Genomic DNA, 20660 nt, shown 5'->3' with positions numbered 1-20660 from the left:
CCGGCGGGAGGCACTAGGACACTGGGGCCCAAAGAAGCCAGGGCAGCAGTGTTGGCACCTTTGAACAGACTGCTGGGGCCTGCTAGGCACCGGCCTGAGAAGCTGGACTGAACCGGGCTGGACGGGACTGAGCTGCACCCCAGGGCGAGCGGTCCGGTATGTATTGCTGCTGTGACCTGCCCGTGGAACTCCATCCTCTTGCGTCAGCAAAACTGCCAAGGAATGAGCCGGGGCCTCCGAAGGCGCAAAAGAAGACTCTGGGGTCACTGATTAACTGGCTTCCAGGAACTCGCCACCTCAACCTGCCCACGCCTCCGGGGACAAGTGTTCCTGCTAAAATGTGCGTGCAAGAGAAGGTGCTTTAACGTTCTTTGACGGGCTGACCAAGAAGAGGAAAAAGAACAAGCCACGAAACCTACCTGAGGTGGCGAGGAGCAGGAAGGGACAGAGAAAAACTGACAGCTGATGAACCCGGTGCCTGGAGGCTCCGTCCCTCCTGTCTCCCTACTCCGGGCTGAGCTCCTGCTGGCCTTGAGCATCACCACAGTGATTGCCACAATGGCCTACAGGGAAAAAACACCTACTGGGTGCCCAGGACCAATGTTCTCACCGTCTTGCTCCTCCAAACAACTTTCGGATCAAGTTGCCCGTGGTGGGTTGCTTTTTTCATTGAGGACACAGATTTTCAGATATGTCAGGAGGCCCCGCCCACATCACACACTGAATAAACAGCACCGCTGGGGTCCACACCCAATTTCCTCCAGCACCCTTCAATTGGAGTCTTCATTGGCTCATCTGTTTCCGTTCCATCTCAAGCCCACGAGCTAGTCCTTGGCATCTGCTGATTGAATGTACAGCTGGGAGCTCCAGGGCCCACTCCCTCCGTCCATAACCTCATCATCGGCCCTAGTAAAAGACCTGGGCTCCATCCCTCCTTGGTAGCTTCCATTTCTCTGAAGTTCCTCCTTCCAAATTCTCCTTTCCCTCTCCCCTGGTAGTGTCGTGGGGACACGGCTAACCCAGGTCAGCAATCTGAACCTACCAGTGGCTCATTCCTGGTGCCGAGAGAGATAAGGTTTCTGTATCTCAGAATCAACTTGATGGCAGTGAGTGTGTGAGTGAGTGAGTGAGTGAGTGAGTGAGTGAGTGAGTGAGTGAGTGAGTGAGTAAGTGAGTGAGTACCTTTATTTACATGGTGACATCAGGGGCTAACTACCCCAGAATTTTAGGTTTTGTTCTCCAGAGGAGATGAATTCAAAGTCATTTGTTTCCTCATTTAAGAGTTTATTAAGCCCTGACTGTGAATACACACGGGAGCCCTGGTGGCCTAATGGGTTACTCAGTGGGCTGCTAACCACAAGGTCAGCAGTTCCAACCCACGGGCCCCTCCACAGGAGAAAGATGAGGCTTTCTGCTCCTGTAAACATTTACAGTCTTGGAAATACACAGGGACCGTTCTGTTTTGTCCTATAGAGTTGCCGTGAGTCACAATTGACTCCGAAGCAGTGAGTTGGGGTTTCACTGTGTGTGTGTGTGTGTGTATGTGTATACCATTTTATCTTAACCACTATCCTAGTGTTGCTTTGAAGACTAAGGTGTGCCTGACCCAAGCCATGATGTTTTCTACAGATTCATAGGCAAGCAAAAGCGGGACAACCTCAGGAAGACTACAGAAGAATTGTTAGGCAGAGAGGCAGGGGTGGGATGTCCATTGACGCATGCCCAAGAGAGCCAAGCATGAGAACAAAAGCCTAGGTTTTCCCGCCTGTGGGCATGGGTGGGCGCTAATCCTGGATCGGCCCACCTGGGCCAGGTGAATTCAATCCAGCCAATGGGGTCGATCTGGGGTCGTCCACCATGCCTCCCCCTGGAATCCTTGAAAAGGCAGGAGCGAGGGGGAGGGAGGAGGGACTGGGGAGAGAACTTGAGAAACAACTTGAGACAGGTCTTTTTGGAGAAGAACTTGGGAGAGAGATCTTTGCGTGATGCCCAGCAGTCTCTGCCAGGTTGCATGGTCGAAAAGAATCCTATGGGTGCCCTGTAAAACCTGAAACTCCTTTTAACTCTCATTAAACTCACTGGGATCACGAGCCAGGCTTCGGCGTGAATTCTTTCTCGTGGGGAGCCAAGGACCGAGGTGTAACTCTAGCCCGGAGAGAGAGATCTTACAGAATCACTTGCCCATACATGATGTGTAGAGACTGTTGAATGGGAACCTGTTTTTTTTTTTACTGTGTATAAAGTTACAAATATACAGTAAACTATCAGAACAAACAAACAAAAAACAATTGCAGCCAAGAAAACCCTCTAGCACGGTTCTACTCTCAAACACATGGAGTTGCATTGAGTTGAAATCAACTGACAGGCGATGGAGAACAGGGCAGATGTGGTCCTGTCTTGATACATCCACCCTGGTTAGATCCTAGTAAGGGAGAGAAATAATAACAACCAGAAGCGCATGAATACAGAAATCAATTCCCTATTGTGATAAGCACGATGAGGAAACGAAACTAGAGATTTGGGAAAGGATTAGTAGCAATAGAAGCATAGTAATCTTGGGGCAGGTGGGAAGGCCATAAAGAGGAAGGGGGGAGGGGAGGATGTAGGGAGCTCTTGCCAGTTTTATATATATGCAAAGTGACAGCACTTTATAGCTTCAACTCATCCTCCAGTGTTCACCCCTGCATCTCCTCAGGGCTTCATGATTCACTCCGAAACTTTCCCCAGCTTCCTGGGTGGCAGGGAGGGGGGTCCCACAGATCTCGAGTTCTCCAAGGGTGGTATAAATGGGGATAGGTAGTTTGAGAAGAAGTGGAAAGCAAACCAGGTGCCGCAAGTTTTTTCCTGGTCCCATCTGCTCTCTGATGGGCCAAGAAGAAAGGTCTCTCTCTGCCTGGGGCCCTGAGGATAACGAGGTCCAGCAGGAGACTCAGATTCCAGATGTGGAGGTAGTGTTGAAACAAGCTTCCAACTTCCCCTTCCTTTTCCCTCCCCCAAAACCCCCTCAAAGGCCCTGGGGGAATTTTCCATAATAAACAAGTAATGCATTCCTGTCCTTAGGTGCCTCCTGCTCTTGCCCACCAAGCCATTTTCTTCCCTCCTCACCACCTCCCCTCCTACAAGTTATGTTGACTGGAGGATGTGGTTCTGACCCACATATAGTGAGAGTTGTCTTGGCATAAGTGTCGAAGTGGGAGTGCTTTGAGTTTAAATGTAAGCATGCTAGCAGGCATCCTTGTTTGTTGAGAAGGCGTGTCTGAAACCTGTTGGGAAGAAGGATGTATTACAAAAGGGATCTCACATGTTTAAGCAATCGTCATGCGTATAAAATTAAAGTGTCCTATAAGTCCAGAAAGCAATTGTATATTTAACAATAATATCACTATTGCTTCATCCTTACACTCCCTTGGTTGGAGGCGGGGGGAGTGCCTTTCTACATAATGTCTTCGTACATTTAGCATCTATCTAGGAATTACCCCAACGTCCCTTAACCTGATGCAATTGCCGCCCATGGCAGGCCCATGTGGTTGGTACAGACTAGACCTAGGGCTGCCCAGTTCCCCAGCTTTCCTGCCTCAGAGACCCACAGGGGCAATTCTGTTCTGTCTTGTAGGGTTACTGAGACACAATATAACTCGATGGCAGTGAGAGAGAAATGTGCTTATGGGGTTTGAAAAAGCGTTTTCCTGTCTTATAAAACAACAACAACACTGGAATGACCAAAGCAGAGTGTGAATACTATTTTTGCATTTATAGCTTTGCATTTTCATCTTTCATTTAGCAAGATTTCTGAGCAGCTACTTCATGCAAGACACTGGGCCCGGCTCTTTGGGGAACACAAGACAGAGCAACACATATTGGAAGATAACACACACGTCTGCGTCTGGCCACCAAGCATAATACACAGTGCATTTCAAATCTCTAGAGTCATCTGTGGTCCCTTCTACTTCGTGGTGCCCGTCCCCCCTGCCCATTGTCAAATGCTGTGGTGCAAACGGTGAAGGCTCACCCACTAACTGAAAGGTTGGCGATTCAATTCCACACGGAGGCACTTCAGAAGAAAAGCTTGCCAGTCTACTTCAGATTAAGGTCATAGCCATTGAAAGCCTGGGGAGGACAGTTCTCCTCTGATGCACAAGGGATTAAATGGATCTGATGGGGAACTGGTTTGGTTTTGGGGGTTTTGTGCTAGAGAAGCACTTCTTTTTATTTTTTAATCATTTTATTGGGGGCTCATCCGACTCTTCAAAATCCATCCATCCATCCATCCATAGTGTCAAACACATTTGTACATTTTTTTTTGCCATCATCATTTTCAAAACATTTTCTTTCCACTTGAGCCCTGGGTATCAGCTCCTCGTTCCCCAACCCCCCACCCCTCTTCTTACAGCCTCGTTTCTTCCTGGTTCTCTACCCAATCCCCATTCAGGCCCTGTGATCTTCTCCCTGAAGCTTCCCACAGCCTCCAGTCTACTTCCTCATTCTCTCCCCCTCCCTGCGGCATGTTTCTCATCCTCGGCAGATCCCAACTTGAATTGCCCTTCACTAAAATAGCTTCCGGAGCCCTGGTGGTGTGCTGGGGCTGCCTGGGGCTGCAATCCGATGCAAGGTGAACAGTTGAGAAACACCTGCCACAAAGCAGGAGAAAGATGGACCTTTCCATTCCCGGAAAGACTTAAGGTCTTGGAAACTCTCAAGGGCAGTTCTACCCTGTCCTATAGGGTCACGATGAGTTGTCATGGACTCTGGCCCACAACCTCTACCATCTGGAGTCAAAAAGGACTCCTGGCAGCTTTGCTCATCCTCCTGAACCCAATGCCTTTCCAGTCATGACACCCGCCGCTGCACCCCCCACCCCCCACCCCTCCTTTTTGGGAAACTTACTCTGAAGTTGTTTTTATTGTGATTCCCCAAACGCATCCTGTATTTTTCCAGTTCACGGCCCTTGTTGATCCCTTCTTTTTCCCACACAGGCATCCTCCATCTGGATTTGTCATACTCCCCGCACTCACATTCAAGGTCATCTCAGATGCCGCTCTTCTTTCCCTAAAGCATTCCCTAACCAATTGTGAGCGAGCACTCTTTTACACCAGTCTTACTTATGCTTAAGACCCTCCAGAGAGTTGTCCCGGTCAGGGTCCCCTTCCCCCACCACAAGGGAAGACGCACAAGGCTAAGATGTCAACTCTATCTGGTTTTCTTTTTCTTCGACCAGCAACGGAGACCGACACAAGCCCTGTTGCGCTTACCAATACCTTTTGCAAGGTGCCTTGCACAAATGCAAATGCTCAAAGGCTGTTCAGTTCTGTGTCTATAAGCGGCTCTCTCTCAGGCAGTGGCTCTCCACCTTCCTCATGCCAGGACCCTTTTATACAGTTCCTCATGTTATGGTGAACCCTCCCAACCATCACATTATTTTCGTTGCTACTTCATCGCTGTCATTTTGCTACTGTGATGAATCAGGCGACACTTGTGAAAGGGTCGTTCGACAACCCCCCAATGGGGTCGTGACCCACGGGTTGAGAACCCCTGCTCTAAGGTAATACTTATGCTGCTAACAGGAATACCACAGGTAGGTGGCTGTAACCAACAGCTTTATTTTCTCACAGTTTAGAAAGCTAGAAGTCTGAATTTAGGGTGCAACCTCAAAGGCAAAGCTTTCTCTCGGTCAGCCCTGAGGGAGGGCTTTGTCACTTCCACTTGCTTCCTGGTGCTTGGGGATTTGCAAGTGGCTTAGCTTTTATCTTTCCCCATCCCTACCCTTCCCTGCTTGTCTGATCTTTTTTTATCTCCAAGGAGACTGACTCACGAGGCTGCCCAACACTAATCCTGCCTAATATCACAAAGGCACCCCATTTCCAAATGAGAGTCTAGCCTCCAGCATGGAGGTTGGGGGTCACAAGATACATTTTTAAAGGATACAATTCAGTCTGGAACAGGCAGTTACAAATGTGTCCATTTGATGGTAAGTGTAGCTATTATTTGCAATGTTCAGGTAATGCCTCACCAGTTTAAAAGTTCTTCACAAACATTTTACATGAGCCATAAAATGAAAGGAGCAAATTCGTGTGACTGGACGGACCCCTTTTGCCTTTGAAGCCTTCTGCATCAGACTGTGTGTGAATATATTTCTGCCTACCCTGAAGTGGATGGCTTTGCCGAGTTGTCTCTAGTGAAGCGAAAGCTCTGAACCTTTGCAGTGTGTGTGTGTGGTGTGTGCATGCGTGGGTGTGTATGTGTACAGGGTGTGTCTGGTGTGCATGTGTGGGGTGTGTGCAGGTAAGGTGTGCACGAATCGTTTGTGGGATGTGGGAATGAGGTGTGTACACAAGATGTGTGGGGGGGCGTGGGGGTGTGTGCAAATAGGTGTGTATGTGTGTTTGTGTGTGTATGTCTCTGTTTTCATGTGTGCTAAGGCAGGCAGAGCCGCGACCAGGTCCTAATGTGTTCATTTCCATTAGCCCTGTTGCTGTATCCTACAAGTGCGTGCGAGCGTGTCACGGTGACTCCTTGACCTTACTGGGTCAGTACTGCATGGAAACATCCCACTTCCTTGTGTAAGCACTTCTGCCTCCCCCCCACTCATCCCCACCCCCCACGTCGGGTCCGCAGGCCCTCCCTCATCGGCCACACGTCCCGACATGTGCTGGCCGCCGGGACCTCTCCACCCCCACACGCAACTCACACACAACACGCACATGCAACACACTGCGGCGCCGAGGGTTTGCACTGGCCCAGTCTCCACCCGCCTCTTAAATATTGGAATTTCCACTGCTCTCCAGCCAGAGGCTCCGAGCCCGGGTAGGAGGAGCCGAGCGCAGGCCCGCCCCACCTTCTTCCCTACTTAAGGCGCCCGGTGGGGCTGCCCGCCCGCATTCCGCCTGCCTCTGCACCCCGCGCGTCATGTGTCGTTCCCGAAGCTCCCAGCCCATTATGACCGTTGTGGCAGCCCCGACGCCTGTCCCCGCCACTAGCCCAGGACCTCGGCGGGGATCGGGACCCGAGATCTTCACCTTCGATCCTCTGCCAGAGCCCGCAGCGGCCCCCGCCCCGCGCCCCTGCGTCTCCCGTGGGCACCGCAAGCGCAGCCGCAAGGTCCTCTACCCGCGAATGGTAAGTGTCGAGGAACGGGGCTGCCGCGGGCGCCCCCGGCCCCACCCCGACCCCGGGAGGGACTACCAGGCCTCGGGGTGTCTGAACTGACCTGTCCCCCTTGCTTCCCTCCGCTCAGGTCCGGCGCCCGCTGCCCGCCGAGGAATCCAACCCGGCCAAAAGGCTTCTTTTCCTGCTACTCGCCGTCGTCTTCTGCCAGGTCCTGATGGCCGAAGAAGGGGTGCCGGTGTCCCTGGCCTCGGAGGACGCCCCCGGCGACGCTCCCCCCGCGCCTGCGCTCCCTGTTTCTGAACCCTTTAATCTGACCGCGGAGCCTTCCGACTACGCGCTGGACCTCAGTACTTTAATCCAGCAGCACCCCGCCGCCTTCTGACCCCCACGCCCCTCACCGCCCGGCCCGAGTGCGGAAAACGGAGGCGGCAGGCGCACGCGGAGTCCCCCCAAGAGGAACGCCGGGGGCAACGCAAACTCAACACTACAAAGGAGAAGCCAGCGGGCCCTGGGGTGGTGGGAGAGACTGAGGCACGGACTTCCCCAGGATCTAGATCGAGTCCGGGTGGCGAAAGAGCGTCGTTAATTTATTGCTCATGACTCCTAATTAATATTTATATGTATTTATGTATGATCCCCGAGGTGACGGAGGGGTGTGCGTGGTATTTATTTTAACTTATGCTGGGCACCAGATGTGCCCCCCTGCTGGAATCACACATCTTTTGGTATTCATGGAGCTTCGTGTCGTTGGCCGAGGCCGGGCGCCTACACTTGAGGGCGACCCAGAGGGCCTGGAGCAGAGCTGGGTTGGGTAGGGCGCCCAGGCTGGCAGTCAAGGGTGGTGATGGGTCGTAGGGTTCGGGGGTGACACCCTCAGTCGTCCAACATCTCAACTCCCTGGTGTCTACTGTGTGAGGCTCCCGTGGCCCGTTGGGTATAAAGTCCATGGCCTATCTCCCCGAAGTTACCCCTAAAAAGTGACTGCGGGGTCAAGGGTCGGTGGGCTGTCAGGGGTGCGGCTGATGGGGTCGCCCCGTATGTTCTGTGAACAAAAATAAATTTGACTTGTCCTCAACAGTCCTGTGCCTATGTCTGTGCGCGCGGCGACAACCTGCTCCCTTCTCGCCTTCAGGCGCCCCCAAGACGGGCGCGAGGTGGGGAGGTGCCCAGGTCCCCATCCCCCACTCTATCCGGCTGCCGGCTCGCGCGGTCCAGTCTTCGGTTTCCCCAGGCCCAATGGGCAAATCCGAGATGAGGCAACCTCCTGACTCCCGGGATGGGCTTGCTCCACTGGGTAGCAGGGTGGAGCCTGGGGCTCCGCCCAGGAAGGGGGCGAGGCCGGAAGCTCCACCCCCGGCTCGCCGGCAGTCTCCGGCCCGGTCGGGAGCCCTGCGGACCGGAGCGAGGCCTGCCGGGAAGGGGCGGGGCGAGGCAGCTAGGGCCCGGGCTGGGGGTTGGTCCACCGCTAGGGGCGGGGTCGCGTCTGCCGCGGCAACAGGGTGCGGCCCGGGAGTGGGGCGCGGGCGGGGCTCGAGGCCTAGCTTCCAGGAATCCCGTACACTACTAGCGGGTCCTGCTCGGCTCCCTGCGCACCCCTATTTTTCCCGGGAGCCCCGCTGGGCGCGCCCGTCCGGGCAGGTGAGTGGGGAGGGGAGAGCGTGGAGCTGCGGAGGAGGCATGTCAAGGAGGGTCTCTCGGCGTGGAAGGGCTCCTGAGACTACGGGTGTGGGGGACACGGCAAGGGGAAGCGAAGAGAGGGATCGCCGCAGGCGGGAGAATGGGTCCTTTGGGGGTCCGGGGATAGCACAGGGCAAATGTTAGTGAGTCCCCCTTCCCCCGTACGTAAGGACCGTGGGGGGTGCAGACTGGGCGAGAATGCGGAAAATAACAGTGGGGCGTGCTGACAAGCTCTCACCCCACCTACAGCAGCTCACCCTCTCTTCTAGCACCTCCCTGAGCCATGTTTTTCACCTGTGGCCCAAATGAGGCCATGGTGGTCTCAGGTAAGTATTGCTCTTTGCAGCCAGTGGTCCCCAAACCCTTGCTATTGAATAGGCCCCAGGGCCCTCCCCCTCCCCACCGCCACCACCACCACCCACCGCCACCACCGCCGCTTCCTGTCCAGCTTCCTCACCCTCCTGCCCCTTGAAGGCTGCATGCCATGGGCCCTTGTCATTCCCAGTCACTACCCTTCTGACATCTCTAGATCCGCAAGGGAGATGGAATGAGTGGGCCCCAAGGACCAAACGGGTTCTGTCTGTGTGGCTGTGCTCACACCCAGTACCCAGATCCCCTCCAGTGGATTATTTCCCGTTCCCCCCCCCCCTCAGTTCTCAGAGCCTTTCACACACCAGCTCCCCAACATGGCCACACCCACCCACTGCTCCCCTTGCAGGTTTCTGCCGAAGCCCCCCTATCATGGTGGCGGGAGGACGGGTCTTCGTCCTGCCCTGCATCCAGCAGATCCAGAGGTAGGTAGAAGAGGGAAAGAGTACCTCCATTCCCGGGCCCCCTCCCCTTTCTCACTGTCTGTACCATCTGTCCCCCTCCAGGATCTCTCTCAATACTCTGACCCTCAACGTCAAGAGTGAAAAGGTTTACACTCGCCACGGAGTCCCCATCTCAGTCACTGGCATTGCTCAGGTGAGGCTTTCAGAGCCTCCCCCCAGAGCTCGCTTACTTGCCCTTCCCCCATTGAATATCATGTGATCATGCCCTTGACACCCTTGCCTCATGAGAAGTTTCTCTGCCAAACCCCGCCCCCAGGCACTTGATTCTTCCTTCCATCCACTCTGGTTGCAGGTAAAAATCCAGGGGCAGAACAAGGAGATGCTGGCGGCCGCCTGCCAGATGTTCCTGGGGAAGAGCGAAGCTGAGATTGCCCACATTGCCCTGGAGACGTTAGAGGGCCACCAGAGGGCCATCATGGCTCACATGACTGTGGAGGTGGGCCTGAGGCTGGAACCTGGGCTAGGGGAAGGGCTGGAAGGGATTCCAGAGTGAGTGGGTCCCAAGAAGCAAATGAGGCTGTCTGTGGAAGACAGATGGCTAGAGGACCTGAGAGCTTAAGTTCATCCTTTCCACCATCCTGTTGCCCTAGGAGATCTATAAGGACAGGCAGAAATTCTCAGAGCAAGTTTTCAAAGTGGCCTCATCAGACCTGGTCAACATGGGCATCAGCGTGGTTAGTTACACTCTGAAGGACATTCACGATGACCAGGTCAGTCAAGGCAGTTGATCTTCTGGCTCCCCTGCTCCCCATCCCCAAAGCCTTCCTGGGGACCCTGATTTCTGCTTCTGCCCTACAGGACTATTTGCACTCACTGGGGAAGGCTCGAACTGCTCAGGTCCAAAAGGATGCTCGCATTGGGGAAGCAGAGGCCAAAAGAGATGCTGGAATCCGGGTGAGAGGGATTGGGTCATTGCGTTCACCTTGGGCTTATTGGGCACTGGTGAGAGAGGGGTTATGGAAGGGGCACAGCTTAGTGGCAGCTGGTGGAGCTGGGCTCACAGGGGCAGCAGATGAGGTCAGGGTGCGCAAGCAGGGGACCCTGCTGGGGAACATTCTCTCACACCTGTGACCTTCCTCCCCGTCCCCTGACTTTTCCTACTGAATCTCTGCCTGGACAGGAGGCCAAAGCCAAGCAGGAGAAGGTGTCCGCCCAGTACCTGAGTGAGATTGAGATGGCCAAGGCCCAGAGGGACTACGAGCTGAAGAAGGCTGCTTACGACATTGAGGTCAACACTCGCCGCGCACAGGCTGACCTGGCCTATCAGCTTCAGGTCAGAGCCGCCATGCTGGGCAAATGGCGAGGCTAGACTGGTTCCTTCCCCATCCTTCTGAGGCTCCCATTGTTGCTGTGGTTTTATCTCTGGTCACCCCATCCCGGTGCTTCATGTCAACCTCATTTTCCTCTTAAGAGAAGAGATCTCAAAGACCTAAACATTTCAGCTAGAAAACAATTGTTAAGGCCAAGGAAGGATGACATGAATAACCACCCAAAAAAACAAACCAGTAGGGGTCAAGTTGACTCTTAACTGACCTCCCACCTAGAGTACAAGTGCCCTAGGTGATTTCCAGGGCTCCAGCCTCTGCAGAAGCAGATTACAGCTTCATCCTCCCAAAGAGCTGTTGGTGGGCTTGAACTGCCAGCCATTCAGTTTGTGCGTAACCGCTACACCACGAAGGCTCCTTATAGGATCAACAGGGCTGATGTGGTATTGGGGAAAGTTGAATCTGGAGGAGGGGGAAAAGCCCAGCTATGCACACTGACATGGGCTGCACCCCACCCCACCCCCTCAGGAAAGGACACCCCGTAGTTTAACCCCAGCCAGGTGACCAAAGACGAGTGTTAGCAAGGAAATCCTAGATGTGGACTATGACTCCTATGAAGCAGACCCGGTCAGCTCCTTCAGTTGCAAGGAGGGACTTGAGACCGTAAGCCCCAACCTAAAACAAAACCATTCGCTGTGGTTGTGGCCCAATGCACAGAGGAGAGTTGGTGCCGGGCGCTCAAGGCCATACCCTGTAGGAAGCAGGTAATGCTTCCATTCGCCAGGGCTTTCTCCTGAGGTGCCTGTGGGTTGGTTTGAACCGTCACTCTTGTAGGAGTCAAGGGCTTCATTTGCACCACCTCGAACCTTCGTACCCCAAAGGTGGAGATATGGTGACATGTATCTTTGCCAGGAGCAGGTACAGGCTGGTAGCCTGATGTGGTGCAAAGCAGCGTTCATTGTGATGCGGAATTCCCAGGTGGCTTGATGGGCAATTCCCAGGTGGCTTGATGGGCAATCAATCACATGTGGCATAATTTCTTGCTACTCACCTGCGGTCAGCCTGACAGCAGCATGGTCGCCACTGAACAGCTTGTTTGAAATACCCAGGCTCAGTCCCCAGGCCAGTCCATTGTGCACGATGCCTGAAGGATTTGATGTGAGAAGCATTAGCAGAGTGGGTCCCCCTATGGACAAAGTCCTTCGTGAACATGCTTTCCTTGTCTGCAAGAGAAAGGCATCGGGCTGCTTGAGGCTTTAGCCCACTTGCGTCAGTGACTTGTCAATGCCTCCCACGTGTCAAGCACTGCACTAAGTACTCAGGAAAGAAGAATCCATGCAGCAAAGACCAAGTGCCTCCTATGTGCCCGTTACTGTTGGGTGGGTAAGGAAATAGATAAGACGGGACTCCTTCTTGGTGAAGCTTATCTTCTAACCCCCAAAGCAGTCACAAAGCACACCAAGTAGCCGTCACAGGCTGTAGCTATACTTACGTAGTCAAGTGCCACAAAGGAAATAAACGGGGTGACGTGAAAACAATAGCTCGGTCCCACTGCCATGGAGTGGACCCCGAGTTATGGTGACCCAAGATAGGGTTTGTGAGGCCAAGTGGTCTTTATGGAAACAAAAAGTTGCTGGTGGGCTTGAACCACTGGCCTTGTGATCAGCAGCCCTGTATTTAGTCAATGAGGTGCCTGCATTCAATTTGGCAAGGGAGGCCGAGAGAGCATTTGAGAAGAAGCGATGCTTGATATAAAACAGCAGTTCTCTACCTGTGGGTCACGACCCCTTTGGGGCTCAAACGACCCTTTCACAGGGGTCACCCGATTCATAACAGTAGCAAAGTGACAATTGATGACGTAGCAACGGAAATAATTTTATGGTTGGGGTCACCACAACATGAGGAACTGTATGAAAGGCTCATGGTGTTAGGAAGGTGGGGAACCACTGAGGCAAACCTGCAGATGAGAGAACCAGCAATGCAAAGTGGTGTGGCCACGAGCACAAGCAGCCGGTGTTGTCCCAGCAGAACTCTGGGCAGGTGCAGATGGTCCCCAGCGGTGCCGGGAACGGGTGTCTGAAATGCAAGCCATGCGTCAGAGAAATGGGATTTTCCATGTCATTTCATTTTCCTGGATATCAAGAGCTGTAGGTGGCGAGTAAGGCCCTGGTGAAACCTTCAGGTGCTAACCAAAGGGTCAGCAGTTTGAACCAGTGGGGACAAGATGAGGCGTTCTGCTTCCATAAAGATGTACAGGCTTGGGAACCCCATGGGGCAGTTCTCTGTTCTTGAGGGTCGCTACGAGTCGGAATTGACCGGGTGGCACGCATTTGGTTTGGGCTGCGAGGTAGCTCATGGCCAGGCAGATCAGCACGTACAGAGCCTCTGGGTAGAAAGGAGCTTGGCCGCACCCCAGAGCAGCTAGGCAGTTTCTGATTTGGTGAGCTGTGTGTGAGAGGAGAGGCAGGGAGGGCCACCCCACGTGCGGGGGGTGAGCGGCCACGATGGAGACATGGAGGAACATTTGCAGCAGAGATGTGTCGTGACCTCAGTTACATTTTCTTCCAAACCGCCCAGCTGCTGCGGAGAGAGTAGATCATCAATTGAGGAAAGAGGGACCAGGGAGTGGGACTACCAGGTGCTTTCCGAGATGGTGCACTGAACGCATGCAGCTAATTGCCCTCTCGCTATGCAACAATGGAGTGATTTAGACAACCGTTGAACAGGGAGGAAGCCAGAGCCCTGTATGCGGACTGGACAGCAGGGGTAATTGAGGACAGCTGGGCTTAAGCCTGCAGTGGGGACGCACTGAGATGACCCAAGCCTGGGGGAATGGCAGCCTCCTCGGGATCTGCCCTGAAGACCTCTGGGAACTAAGAAGGAGCAGATGTCAAGTGGCCTCTGGTGGCATCCCTCCTCCAGCTCCCTGACAATGGCAAGTTTCTTATCTGGGGACATTAAACCCGAGGCTAAGACTCAAGGCTGGCTGGACATGGGCGAAGCCCTGTTAGAACTTCATCAATGGCAGGGCGATGACGTGATTGTGTGCCTGTTGAATGCCTACTGCCAACAGACACGAGCCGCCCCTCCCCCCCAGCCCTGTGCCAACACTCGGTTTCCAGAACCTCAATCCTCCAAACAGGACATCACCATCACCCTCAAGGTCAGCTCAGAGCAGCCAGTCCCAGCTACAGACCCAAGTTTAAGCTCTGGGTTCTGGTCCTGCCAATGGTAAGGGAGAATCCTGGTTGGCAACCAGCTGCTAACCTAGAGGTTGGCAGTTCAAACCCTAATTCCCACTCCACCCCCCTCACCCCACACCCCGGACTTCACAGAAGAAAGGCTTAGAGTGAACCACTTCTGCAAATATCACAACCAGGAAAAACTGTATGAAGCAGTTCAGCACGTGAAGTCTCCATGAGGTAGAATCTGCTTGATAAAAATGGGTCAATCTTGACATACGAGAGCACATAAAAAACATTTTTTTTCAGGGAAAAATGGGATTGAAAGGTAATGGTATTGTTGTACAATCTCTTTGAAGCCCCCATGTAGAGGGGCATCTTTCCACAGAGGCAATTGAGCCCAGACCACAAAGTGCAGAGCCGTTTGAAGGATACATACTATGCAAGAAGAAGAAAAACATTTTTTTAGTTAACCTTTTTTTTCAGTGAAGAAAAGACTTCACATGCAAGCAATCAGGACATAGAACAGGAAGAAAAGGATGTGACCCATGCTCTCAGAAATCAACAAGATGGAAGAAAAAAAATTAAATCACATTGGAAGAAAAATTCTATGAATCTCCAAGAAAATAGAGCAAAAACAATAGAAATACTAGAGAGGAAAGATGAGAATATTTAGGGCCTATGAGGGGCATCTCAGAGGAGGAAAAAGGAGGGAATTACTAAATTACTGAATTACTAAAAATATAATTCAGAAGAGCAACACTCCCAGCCAAGCTCTCAACACATGAAAGGAAAAGCTCTCCATTGAAAGATCTCCACAGCACAGTTCTAGGACAAAGAGAAAGCTCGAAATGCTCCCAAAGAGAAAGGACAGCTGTCAACTAAACGCCTAGGTATCAAAATGAGTCAGCTTTTCTCCAGGAACCAGGAGACCTTCAAGTTTCTCATAGGAAAGTCAATCTTGTCTGAGGCAGCCTTTTTCCAGCCTCATGTGCACGCACTTCACCTAGAAGAAAATGATGAGGGTCTTGGAGAAACAGAATCTCCCCCAAATCTATTGCCCACACTTTCTCTCTGAGGTAACTGAACTTCGCCAAAAGTTGGGCCTAAACAAAGGGGGAAAGAAATAGGTGAATCATAAGGAACAGGAACTCCAACTTAAGAGCAAGGTGAAGGCTAGTCCCAAGATGATGGATGGGGAGGCGATGGGGGTGGGGGCACCACAGAATGACCGCTGCACACCCTGGGACAGAGACAACTACTGTATATACTGGCGTATAAGCCGACCCGAATATCAGCCAATGCACCTAATTTTATCACAAAAACTACATTTAAAAATGTGCTGGAAAACGTGGCTTATACACAGGTAGATCCAGTAACCTCATTTGGAACAGGTTTGAAAATTTGCAGTCAAAACCACTATCGGATGTCATGTCCAAAGCCACCGTCCCCTACAGAGTGACCAGGCCCAGCGACAGGCGTGGGACCATCCATGTATTGATAGACCCCACAGGGCCGGCTAAGCGGAGTCATGAGACAGGATTTCTGACCTGATGTGTCTTCTCACCACCGTCTGGCAAGAGCCTCCAGTCCCTTTGCTCTACACAGCATAAGAAACAAGTGCAGCTACGTAGGAAGCCTGAGCTTCACACCCCCCTGGACGACCACAGCAGAAGCGCTCTCCCTCCATGTCTCCACCATCCTGCAAGTTCACTGGTTGCCCGCCCTCGAAATGCCTTCTGCTAAGATGTTCAGGTTCAAGAGATTCCTGGCCAAGAAACCGAAGCAGAATTGGCCCATTCCCCAGTGGGGATTCAAGTGAAAACAGGTACAAGTAGGATTGGGTACCACGGCAGGAGATGATGGTGGAGAAGAACCAAGCTGGGTCTGTAAAGAGTCCCATGTCATGGTCCCATGCAGTGTTTATCTAGATTTACCAGCCCTCTGTGCACCATGTTTAAAACCCCACCATCTGCTGGGTTGAACCTGTAAAAGCGAACACCTGGTTTCTTCTTTGGTTTTCATTCTTCCTCATTAAAGGGTTGACAGCTAATAAATCCGTGAGACATTTGGTTTTGGGGAAAAGGAATAGGGTGGAAACTGGTCACAGTAGTTATTTCTGGGAAAGGGAAATAACCAGGTGGTTCTGTAGAAAGGTGTCAGAACCTTCTCACTATTTACCTTTTTCTCTGGAATCTGTACCACGTAAACCCATCACAGTTTCTGTTACCCAGTAGAACTCTTCCCATGGGGCTTTCTTGGCTGTAATCTTACATCGATGTGGGTTGCCAGGCCTTTCTTGCACAGTACTGCTGGGTGGGTGGGGTCCAGCCACCCATCTTTAGGCCAGTAGTCAAAAACCATCCATTTGCACCATTTAGAGATCACTTGAGCTGTCCTGCATACAAAAGATGGAAACTGAAGTCGGTGGAAGACAGGACAGTAGCCAGGTCTAGAGCTGACAGTGGCATGAACTAAGATTATGGCGAGAGAAATGGAGGAAGTGAGTGTGTTTGGGAGAGACTGTGGAGGCAGAAAGGGGTCCTGGTGACAGGGTAATGGAAGGCTGAACTGCAGACCAAGGCCAAGGCGATTTCAGGTTCAATAGCAGGACTTTGAACCGGTTCCAATTCGATCCCTTGCTGAGAATTTGCCTCCCCAGACTTACTGGATCAGAATCTATAGTTTAACATCCCCAGGTGATTCTCACAGACCGCCAGGTGCCTTGGGGGGAAATCTGAGGCCACCTGCTCCCCTAGGACCTACGGCCTTGGGGAGCCTAGGGCGCTTCTCTGTCCTCAAGGTTCATAGTGATTTGGAATCAACTCAGAGTTGTGAGGGGGAAGAAGATGGCCCATGTGGTGCGTCCACTCCAGAGGCAGATAGGTCGAGAACCATCAGGGTGCCCAGCAGAGGGACACTTGACCTGGCCTGGGGGAGGACAGAGACCAGGCCCAACAGGCAGAACCAGTGTCCATGTGGAGGCTGGCAGGGGGACAGTCCCAAGGCTCTACTATTGGTTCTGAAAGGGGAATCCTCAAGCCACCCCCAACCAAGCCTGGATTCTGGACCAGAAGTGAATCCCACTGGCCTGGCTGAGCAGACGGAGGACCTAGCTTCTTGTATCTGCCCCTGTTTTCTGCTCTGGCCCTGAGCCTCCTCTCCCTCTGCATCCCAAACGCTTGGCTCTTCAGCTCTGACTCTGCGTGGTCTTCCTGCACCCCCCCCACCCCCCCAGGTGGCCAAGACGAAGCAGCAGATTGAGGAGCAGCGGGTACAGGTGCAGGTGGTGGAGCGTGCCCAACAGGTGGCAGTGCAGGAGCAGGAGATTGCCCGGCGAGAGAAGGAGCTGGAAGCCCGAGTGAGGAAGCCCGCAGAAGCGGAGCGCTACCGGCTGGAGCGCCTAGCAGAAGCAGAGAAGTAAATCCCCCTTCCTCGCCCCCCTCCTGGTTCCTTCACCTCCTGGGCACCCCCAGATGAAGAACTGTACTTCTCCCAGGAAACTCAGGTTTCTAGAGCCCCTGTCTTCCCAGTCCTGGCTCTTATCTTCCTGGGAACAAGCCCCACGACTCACCTTCCCACCCCAACCCCCTACCCCCACCCCCCACGCTTCCTGTCCCTCACAGGTCTCAGCTGATCATGCAGGCGGAGGCCGAGGCTGAGTCTGTGCGGGTGAGTTCGGGGTGGCTGTTGGGGGGTGCGGGGGCTGCTGCTTTGAGCAGCAAGAGGCTTGTCCTGAACTCTTCCCACCAATACCGATAAAGACCACAAGCCTCCCCGTGCGCTCCGCAGATGCGTGGGGAAGCCGAAGCCTTTGCCGTGGAGGCCCGAGCTCGAGCAGAGGCGGAGCAGATGGCCAAGAAGGCCGAAGCGTTTGAGCTGTACCAGGATGCAGCTCAGCTAGACATGCTGCTGGAGAAGCTGCCCCAGGTGTGGAGGGTGGGGGGTGGCAGAAGAGGGACCCAAATAAGGATTCTTGGGGTTGGGGGGGGGGCGTGTAGCTAGAAGCTTGAGGGAGAATCGGGTTAAGGGACCCTAAATTGTGAGTGACTATTTTAAGGCAGGACCCAAAGGCAAGGAAGGTAGTAGGACCACACCTGACACACCAAACCCTTCACCATTGAGGCAGTTACAAATCCTGATGTCCCTCTCTGTTACAGAGAACGGCTCATCGAGTTTTGTTGACTATAATCATTACCAGATCACCAGACCTTACTTCCATGGCACTGTAAGTGCCTGGGAACTGCCCACTCTTAGGTTAGCAGTGGAGCCCCAACTGTCTGCCCTCTAGCGACTTTAGCAGGAAGACCAAGCCAAATCCAAGCCCACTGCCAGCGAGTCTATTCCAATTCAGAGCAACCCAATAACTGCCCCATAAAGTTTCGGAGGCAGTCAGTCTTGGCGGAAACAAGACTGCCCCATTTCCCTCCTGGGGAGCAGCTGCCTAACTCCCACCCAGTGCCCACTCAGGAACCTCCAGGACAGAGTAGAACTCCACAGGGGTCCAGGGCTGTGTGTCGGTGCGGAAGCAGACTGCTTGCTTCCGAGAAACAGCGGGTAAGTTCCCACCACCAAGTCTTCCGGGACCAGCCCCACGCTTAACCCACTGCACTATCAAAGCACCTGTCAGTGAGACAAGGCTCTGAAAGCCAAGGGTAAGGAGTGTTCAGGAGGGAATTTGTGGTCAGTTCCGGGGCACTGAGAGTGGGCTTCTGTCGCCCACCAGGTGGCCGAGGAGATCAGTGGCCCCTTGACCTCAGCCAATAAGATCACACTGGTGTCCAGCGGAAGTGGGACGGTGGGGGCAGCCAAAGTGACTGGTGAGGTCCTGGACATCCTGAGCCGCCTGCCGGAGAGCGTGGAGAGACTCACAGGCATCAGCATCTCGCAGGTAAGGGGAGTCAGCTCTGGTTCCGCTGTAAGCAGAATGGCTGGGTTCTCGTGTCACATGACACGTGTGGGCTTACTAGATTAACCTTTTTTGTTGTTGTTTTTTGGAAAGAAACATTGCTTCTGGTGTATTAAGTAGCTTACCCCAGGCTGTCTCCATAGCTGGTGAAGCTGAGCTTCAAATCCAAAAGTTGTCTGTACCCCTAGTCACCCCACTCACCCAGCAAACAAGGTGCAGCCCTGTAAACAGTCAATTCCTCCCAATTCCCATCGCTGTGTGTGATCTTTTAATCGTGGTACAGGTCAGAGCACAGGATCTGGGACCAAGCTGTGGTGCCTTAAATCTAGGCTCTAGTACTTGCTCGCCCGTGTCAGGGACCCGAGAGTCAAGGACGACTCAGAGACCCTATAGGGCAGGATAGTACTGCCCCGGCTGAGTTTCTAAGCCTAACTCTTTACAGGAGTAGAAAGCCCCATCCTCCCACCCTCCCACCCCCCAGCGTGCCTGGTGTGTGACCTTGGCCACGCTGCTCTATAATCTTTCTGTGCCTCAGATCCCTCACCTTAAGTTCAGAGGAACACCAGTGGAATTGTAGGAGAGAGCGGAAGCAGTGCCTGGTATCTAGTAAGGACCAGAGATGTGTGAAAAACAGCCTACCAGGGCGTGGGCTCCTTGGAGCCTCCAGAGGGCAGGCCTGGGTAGATCAGGAGAGTGAGCAGAGCTGTGGGGGGGGCCTCCACCCACCTCAGGTCTCATCTGCTGTTTTTTCTGCCAGGTGAACCACAACAAGCCTATCCGAACAGCCTGAGCCTGGGGCCCTTGAAGATGCCCTGCCTCGCCCTTCCAAGTTACCTGGAGTCCATGTTGCATGCAGACCAACCTGACTTTCTGCGCATGCCCTCAGACAGTGGGACACCCCTCCTCCCCCCAGCCCTCCTGGCCAAAATCACCTGTGCCTTGCCTTGGATGGGGGGAGGCCTTCTCCCCTAGCCAACCCCACACTGCCAAGACTGCCCACCCTCGCTCATAGCAGCCTGCTAAGTATCCCAACCCCATACAGCTGTGAGCTGGTGCCGCCCATGGTTTCTTAAGCAAGGCTGAGGGATGGCCTGGAGTTTAACTTTACCTGCCAAATATATTGTTGTCAAGGACTGCTACTTGCGAACCATTAATAAAGCAGAACCGTTCCACATGAGTGCTGCAATCTCACTTGCACCTTTGCCTCTCAATACTTTCTAAAACGGAAGGAAAGGTACCTACCGTATATACTGTTAGGAGTTGTAGAATTGCCATCTTGCTTTTGTTTTAAGAAGCCAGTCGGGAAAGCAAGCTGAAGAGAGAGGTTTCGAACACCAGGCCACAGCATTCCTCCCGTGGCCCATAGAAGCACTCACTGACAATAGCTGCATAGGCACTGGGCAAGCCAGAAAAATAAAGTTGCCCTGGAGTCCCGTGCCACAGAATTAAACTCCATATAAGGGTTTTTCGATGGCTGCGTTTCCAGAAAGACTCCCAGGTCTGCCTTCTGAGGCACGTCTGGGTGGATTCAAACTTCCAACCTTTTTGATTAACGGCTAAACAGGCTAACTGTTCACTAACACCTGGCTGCTTCAGATGAGTGGTATTTTCAAACAAGACCCCACTGGTCTGTGATCCTGTAACCCCCCCTCCAAGATTGCCAAAAACCACCAAGTACTCATAATCCAAA

The 20660-nt window shown here is 53.1% G+C and overlaps 2 protein-coding genes across 3 annotated transcripts; both read left to right on the top strand.

Moving 5' to 3' along the window:
• The first annotated feature begins 6868 nt into the window (after nucleotides 1-6868).
• Nucleotides 6869-8179, top strand: IER3 (immediate early response 3). Its single transcript, XM_075555326.1, has 2 exons — nucleotides 6869-7113; nucleotides 7232-8179. Exons 1-2 carry the CDS (start codon nucleotides 6904-6906, stop codon nucleotides 7484-7486), a joined length of 465 nt encoding a protein of 154 aa, XP_075411441.1. The 5' UTR covers nucleotides 6869-6903; the 3' UTR covers nucleotides 7487-8179.
• Nucleotides 8180-8582: 403 nt separating this feature from the next.
• On the top strand, nucleotides 8583-20147 carry FLOT1 (flotillin 1). Of its 2 annotated transcripts, XM_075555324.1 has the most exons (13): nucleotides 8583-8742; nucleotides 9051-9107; nucleotides 9500-9575; nucleotides 9657-9747; nucleotides 9907-10050; nucleotides 10205-10324; nucleotides 10413-10508; nucleotides 10735-10887; nucleotides 17300-17481; nucleotides 17688-17733; nucleotides 17854-17991; nucleotides 18788-18952; nucleotides 19728-20147. In XM_075555324.1, exons 2-13 carry the CDS (start codon nucleotides 9065-9067, stop codon nucleotides 19758-19760), a joined length of 1287 nt encoding a protein of 428 aa, XP_075411439.1. In that variant the 5' UTR covers nucleotides 8583-8742; nucleotides 9051-9064; the 3' UTR covers nucleotides 19761-20147. The 2 variants fall into 2 exon arrangements, with proteins under 2 accessions (XP_075411439.1, XP_075411440.1); XM_075555325.1 differs by lacking the exon at nucleotides 9051-9107.
• Nucleotides 20148-20660: the final 513 nt, after the last annotated feature.

This window comes from Tenrec ecaudatus, chromosome 7 (assembly GCF_050624435.1).
Source record: "Tenrec ecaudatus isolate mTenEca1 chromosome 7, mTenEca1.hap1, whole genome shotgun sequence".
NCBI lineage: Eukaryota > Metazoa > Chordata > Mammalia > Afrosoricida > Tenrecidae > Tenrec > Tenrec ecaudatus.
This window is presented reverse-complemented; position numbering and strand designations above follow the sequence as displayed.

What these genes read in the sequence shown, in the direction of transcription:
- IER3 (XM_075555326.1), top strand. Translation starts at nt 6,904, where the DNA reads ATGTGTCGTTCCCGAAGCTCCCAGCCCATTATGACCGTTGTGGCAGCC. An exon ending in AGGTCCTCTACCCGCGAATG is followed by an intron (nt 7,114 to 7,231) that starts GTAAGTGTCGAG and finishes CCCTCCGCTCAG; the next exon opens with GTCCGGCGCCCGCTGCCCGC.
- FLOT1 (XM_075555324.1), top strand. Translation starts at nt 9,065, where the DNA reads ATGTTTTTCACCTGTGGCCCAAATGAGGCCATGGTGGTCTCAG. An exon ending in TGCATCCAGCAGATCCAGAG is followed by an intron (nt 9,576 to 9,656) that starts GTAGGTAGAAGA and finishes GTCCCCCTCCAG; the next exon opens with GATCTCTCTCAATACTCTGA. An exon ending in CAGTCACTGGCATTGCTCAG is followed by an intron (nt 9,748 to 9,906) that starts GTGAGGCTTTCA and finishes CTCTGGTTGCAG; the next exon opens with GTAAAAATCCAGGGGCAGAA.